This window comes from Parasteatoda tepidariorum, chromosome 6, assembly GCF_043381705.1.
Source record: "Parasteatoda tepidariorum isolate YZ-2023 chromosome 6, CAS_Ptep_4.0, whole genome shotgun sequence".
In the NCBI taxonomy this organism is placed as follows: domain Eukaryota; kingdom Metazoa; phylum Arthropoda; class Arachnida; order Araneae; family Theridiidae; genus Parasteatoda; species Parasteatoda tepidariorum.
The window spans coordinates 50,864,517-50,871,417 of NC_092209.1; the positions used below are offsets into that span (position 1 = coordinate 50,864,517).

The window sequence follows — 6,901 nt, forward strand, 5'->3', positions numbered from 1 at the left end:
GGATATATATATATATATATGGCAAAGTGAAACAAAATTAAGTTTTACTATATTTCTTCACATAAAACATTGAAAGGAAAAAACAATTTTTTTTATTTCTTAGGAAATTTATTCACTTTATTTTTCTTCCCATTTGTTACTTTATAATTTTCGTATTTAAAAATTAATGATTACTGATTAATTGTTATATTAATGCAAATATCCATGTCTACTATTAGGAAAAGACATAATAAAAGCAAACAAATCATTAGACAGAATTCTGGTTTCAAGTCATTTTATTCTTTATTGCTCACATAAATGCAATTATTATTTGGTGATATTTACATATTGTGATACTTTGGAAACTTTATACCTGTATTAATATAGTTGTTGCCTTTCTTTCCAGTTCTTTAAATTCTTCGAAATAAGTGTTGTGTTCATATACTAAAGTTTAGAGTTTACAATAAACCATGGTAGTACATATTTTTAAACTTTTTTTAAATATTGAAATTTGACTTTTCTGATATCTAAACAAGTGCACACAGCACTTTAAAAAATTATAAGCAAAAATTGCTATCATTAATGGTGGGCTTACTTAATTGGCTTTTTTTTCTTATTTTTTATACATATAAGAACATAAAATTTATCTTTATGACCATTATAGAAGATTTTTTAAAATTTCCATTATTTCATTTGAAAAAATTATAGCATTACATTCATGCAAAATAAAATATTAATAATAAATAAATAAAGACATGAAATAAGAATAAAGAAAACTATGAGTGAGGAATGCTAGTAGAAACTTACAAGGTTTTTAAAAGAATAGGAAGATCTAATTACTAATAAATTAATAGATATGTAAATGTTTAAAAATGACCAAATTATTTCAGAAAAATAGAATGTTAGCAACATGAAGTTTTGATTAATAGAAACAAATTACTGTATAAAGATTAGCAATATCATTTTGAAAGACATATAAAAATGGCCATAGAAGCCTCCGTTAAATTAGCATTGACATACCCTTACAAAATTTTATCAGTGAATGACCCTTAATAACCCAATTTGATTTGCCTCCGTATGAGATTAATCCATGTTAATCTATAGTTCAAAATTTAATTTTATTGATTTTTATAGATTTTAAAAGTGTGTGATAGAAAATTTTTGGCATTGCAATTATTTTTCCACATCAACACAAACATACCTAACACCTTGAAAAAATAATCCCAAGAAACTGAAGTAGTAAGATATCACCAAATTGAAAAATTTATTCATTCAGAAAGAAACAAATAAGAAATAACAGTTGACATCTTTTAAGTGCATCAAAAATAGCTACCCATTTTCAAGACAAAAAGTATTCAAAATAAAAAACATAAAGTAGCCAACAAAAAATGAGAAATAAAAGGAAAAAACAAACCAAGAAAAAAAATGAAAAACGGAACACGAAAAATAATAGAGGCTGGGAGTCAAATCAGAGTAAAATGAATTTCCATGCATTATAGAGAGGTGGGGTGGAACTACTTTTATTCATTTATATGCTGATTCCACACCTCTCCAAAAAGCAAGGAAATGCATTTTACCCAGATTTGCCTCTCAGCCAGTTCTTCTTGTTCTGTTTTTCATTTATTTTTCTCTTGGCTTCTGTGATTTTTTATGTTTTGTTTCTCAACTTCATTTCTCATTTTTTGTTGGCAGCTTTGCATTTTTTATTTCAAATCATTTCTGTTTCTTTACATTGATATTTATATCTGGCAAGTCTTGAAAATGATTGCCTATTTTTGATGTGCATGAAAGATGTCAATTGTTATTTCTTATTTTATTTCTGAAGTGAATGAAGTTTTAGGTAAAAGCCTAAAGCCAGTAATAATCAGAAATATGCCTAAAATATGAATTAGAATAATTTTTATAATATTAATTTTGCTTGAAAAAATATTTGCAGCTTTATATAAAACAGGGTATTTGTTAAATAAAACAACAAGAAAAAATTTCATTTCTATATATACCTTTAACTGATGATCCATCATTAGGACAAGTGGTACCTTCTCCCTTAGCTAAAATTTTTCTTAAAATACCGTTATCCTTCTTGAAACTCAAATCTTCCATCCTCCAGTCACATAATTCTACTTCAAATAATAAAGGAGAATAGGGTGGTATAACAGGAGGATATCCAGCTTCACCATAAGCATATTGAGGTTCTACAATGAATAAAGCTACCTCTCCCTTCTTCATTGTGGCTAATCCTACGTCCCAACCTTTAATAACTTGTCCTAAAACATATTTCAAATTGAAACATCAGAAGGAAAAATTCAGGTAAAAAAATATTTAAAAAATAATGAGAATATTTATGTAAAAAAATTTTTTTAAAAGTTTATTTTTAAAAAAAAAAGAAAAACCTAAACATGTCTGTATGTATATTAATATAATAAAAGAATATAAAATTTTGAAATCATAAATGTAACTTTCATACAAAAATATTTACAGGTAAAAAAATTTTTTATTAGCGCAGTGAAATTATGGCACTTAAATAAATATTTCAAACACCATAATGATAGTTTAAACACCATAATCCATACAATTATGATATAAAATAACATATTTTAATTTTTTTTTTAATAGTTTTGAAATTTAGGAAAATAGACATAAATGCAACATTGCCTCTGAGATGCTTTTTCTCTACCATATTTCAGAGTTTTCAGTGTTAGCAATAAGTAATAAATATATTCAGAATGGCATTGCACATAAAAAAAAAAAATCTCAAGAAATGTTATGAGATTAACATCATTCTCAAACCCTTTAAAAAATATCTATATCATCTGGATAGAAAATTGGATTGTATGTGCTTGTCAGATTAAACTAAAACTTATATTTATCACCCTTCAATTCTTAAAGAAATTTTATTAGAGAAATATCTTTCAATAAAGTTAATACAGTGTTAAGAGACTTAAAAACAATTTATAAAACATATTTTGAATACATTTTCAATAAAGCTTGCGAAAATGCAATTCAATACTTTTGTATGTCTTAATTTATAATTCATTGTGTAATATTTATCAAAAATATGATTCAAATTTAAAGAATGTTTATTACAACAAAATGGTTAAATATTTTGAATAGCAATGCAAAATGGCAATCAAAATATCAAAAACCAAAATAACTAATTCAGAACCCTTGTAGGTTAAAATATAATTTTAAATTATAAAATATGATGAAAGACCTGATAAGGGAATATTATGATACATACTATAGATGCTAACTATATTACCAAGTCACGAATATACTTTTCAATTCAACATCCTTAGTTCCTAATCAATAGAATATAACTTGCTTATTAGACTTATTTCAAGAAGTAAAAAAATCAAAGAATAATAACTAATTAGAGACAACTCAGAAGTCCTGAGTACTTATTATTCCTTTATATGTATTTAACTATATGAATATTTATTTTTTATTTACTTTACAAAATATTTTCTTACAATGCATAGTAAATATTTACAGAGTTAATGCTATAATATAACACTAATTTTCACCAACACACAGTTTATACTACTTCTTTGCATTGCAATTTATTTTACTTTTATCATTTATTTTTCTGTTTACTTTACAAAATATTTCCTTACATTGCAGAGTAAATATTTCAGATTTAATGTGATAATGAAATAAAATGAAACACTTTAGGGAAACACAAATTCTCAATTAAATAACTTTCTGCAAGCAATTCATATAGTACACTTGATAACAACCCTTTCATTTCGACAAAATTTGTTTGAAAATCACAGATTTTTTCAAAAATGTTTTAATTTTTAGAAAACTCTATATTAATTGTCATGCAGCATCCCTGTAAGTTAAATCCAATGATGTAACTGTAGGAAAAATGTTGCTGCACAAAGAAGAGAAATTTTCATATCAATCTTCGCTAGATTGGCCAGCAGTTTAGGGTAAGTGAACTTAAATATTTTGTTTTTTTTTTTATAAGTAATATTAAAAAAGTAATATTATTTTTCCATGATTTTGAAAAAAAATTCTAAGGGGGTAAAATAAAAAAATTTAGACCATTTTTTATTCATTGAGAGCAGTGTTCTCCCTAAGCATTTTTTGAAGGGCGACCCGCCCTGCTTGTCCTTTGATCCCAATCAATGCCTCCTCTTTGCCTGTTTTGTAAAAGAAAGCAGCCATCCCTTAAAAACACTGCCTTTCTATTCAGATTTCATTTTTAAAAAAAAATTCTTCATTGTTTTTAAATAATAATCACACACTGGTAAAATTATCTGTGTTTACAGGTATAATTCTGATTACTATTATAAGTATTTACTTTGTTAGGATTATTCTCAATTGGTTAAATTTTTACAGGTATTGTTTTTCGAGGGGGAGAAATATCAATAAACTTTTTAAGTTATTTTAAATTTTAAAAATAGTTTTTTAAATAAATACCTTTTTTTAAAAAAAATGCATCTTTAAATGTTTATTTTCTCATAGAAAAAAAGCTTTTTAAAGCTGTTTATAAATTAATCATTTCTTGCTACTTGCTAGTTTAATTTTCTTGAAGAAAAGAAGCAATCACAGAGATTTCCTTTTAGCATGCCTAATTATTTTTATAAACTACGAATTGTTTTGATTATGAGAGTGAACTACCATTTGAAATACTCTCACAAAATAATACAGGTGGATAACTTAAGAACATAATTATTATTCCTAAAAAAAATATCCGGCGACTCCCAATTTTTATATAAAGTGATTCCATTACGTACATTGGTTTCTCACATTTTTTACATCATACTGAGAAAACTAAGGTGTATTAACTATCTAAAACTGAGTTTATTTTAACTTTCCCAAAAACTTTCATTTTTTTTAGGACATCAATCATAACATAAGTAATAAAAATAGCACAAACTACTTAAATAAAATAAAATAATAACATATATGTTTATATTGCATATATATAACATGAGAAATTAATGAATGAAAAATACCTCTTCCTAAACTAAATTCGACGCTTTCTCCCTTGCGCGTACTGTCAAAAACTTCTCGATTGCTCATTAACCAGCCAGTGTAATGAACACTCACTTTATCACCATATCCTGGATATTCATCACCCTCACCTTCTTTCAGAATTTGCTTTCTTACACCATTGGATAAATCAGGAGAAATATCAAACATCTCAAGCACAGTTTCATCTTCGTTTACTTTAGAATTTTCGGTTCCAGTAACATCACTCTCTGAATTTTCTAATTCGGCAACGGTAATCTCTGAGTTTTCCCCTTCTTTCCCATCATTTTGTTCTGTATTATTAGAATGATTTGAAACATCACCTAAATTTAGATGTTCTCCAGAGAAGGAAGATTCAGCATTGGTGTCTGATTTAGAATCTAAATATTAAAAAAATGTAAAAAAAAATTAGTAAAATATCGCTAACTAACTAATGTATACAGTGAAACCTGTTGACTGCCTCTGTATATTGATCACCTGCTTAAGTTGATCTTAAAAAACAAATTTTTAAATTCTTTCTACATTAAGTTTATTAGTCATCTAAGTAGGTCATCAATTTTTTTTCTCTTTCACTAAGTAATTTTCATACATAGGTTTCACTATTATAACAAAATTTGAAACAGAATAATAACTAACACTTAATCAGGAGTCTGTCTGGGTTTTTCTGAAAGGTACCTATTTTATGAAAATTTAGACAAAATTTCTGAAAATTAAAAATTATATTAAAAAATCAACACAAAAATAAAGTAAAAATATGAATTTATCGTTTTTTACAGCATACAAAAATAAAATATTAAGAAATTTTTTATGCTGTTTTTTACAGCAAACAAAAATAAAATATTAAGATATTATTATAATATTACTTTGTGAAACTAACATTTTTCATAAAGTTGAATTTCTAAAGGCACCAATAAACGGTAATAAATTTGGCCTAGACAGAGCCCCTGTTAATGTATCAGGGATGAGAGTAGTCAGAAAGTAAAATAGAGGAAATCCAAGAAAGAAAAATATATATATATATATATAATTTGTCAAAAAAAGTGCGATTTTTAAACTTGTAAGCCATGTGATTATAAATCCCGATATGAGGCTTTTAAATCACGTAAATATGAACTCTACATCGAATTTAAAAAATTTGAAAATAAAAATCATGATTTTTTAATTTTTAGATCACGATGCGTAATTTTTAAATCGTGCGATATTACAACCGCAAAAACGAATCACGACATTGGATTTTAAGCTCGCGTGAATACGAATTGCTACATAGGGTTTTAAAAGCTCGTAAATACAAATCGCGATATTGATTTTTTAAATCTCGTAAGTAAGAATCGCAATGTACAATATTTAAATCGCCTGAATAAGAATCGCAACGTTCAACTTTTAAATCAGGTAAATACGAAAATCGAGGTTTGATAATGAAATCGCAATTTTAAAAATGCATAAATACAAAACACGATATTGGATTTTTAAATCTCGTAAATAAGAATCGCAATGCGCAACTTTTAAATTGGGTAAATACGAAAATCGATGATTGATATTAAAATCGCGTGAATAAAAATCGAGATATTTGCAGAGTCTAAAAGGGATTGGCTTTCTTGGGCTTGTTTGTTTTGTTTTTGTTTAGACATAATAAATAAAAATTTACAAGATTAATTGAATGAACAAATAAATATTTTCACCGCAAATCCACCTCTATTTTTTTTCCATTTTTTTTTCACGCCAGAATACAAGAAACAGCGACGTCTGAATTACGAAAATACGAGCTATCCAGCCGACAGATAAAAAATACGGAAAATCTTATTTTCTGTGCGTGAAATCGGAGAAAATAGCTAATATAAGTAAAAATGCGAAAGGGTTAGCAGCTAGGGCATAGATTGAATTTTCTGTTTATCTTTGAAAATCGTAAATAAGTATAATTATTTTACTTCAAAATGACTGAATT

General features: G+C 26.2%; 1 protein-coding gene across 1 annotated transcript in view; it reads right to left on the reverse strand.

Annotated features, from left to right (window-relative positions):
* Window positions 1-6,901, reverse strand: part of LOC107443945 (peptidyl-prolyl cis-trans isomerase FKBP4) — a 57,006-nt gene that overhangs the window by 21,262 nt on the left and 28,843 nt on the right. The window contains exons 2-3 of the mRNA XM_071182357.1: window positions 4,944-5,339; window positions 1,980-2,243 (exon numbers count right to left, since the gene is read on the reverse strand). Of these exons, the coding sequence (XP_071038458.1) occupies window positions 1,980-2,243; window positions 4,944-5,130 (451 nt within the window). The 5' untranslated portion in view covers window positions 5,131-5,339. The remainder of the gene's footprint in view (window positions 1-1,979; window positions 2,244-4,943; window positions 5,340-6,901) is intronic.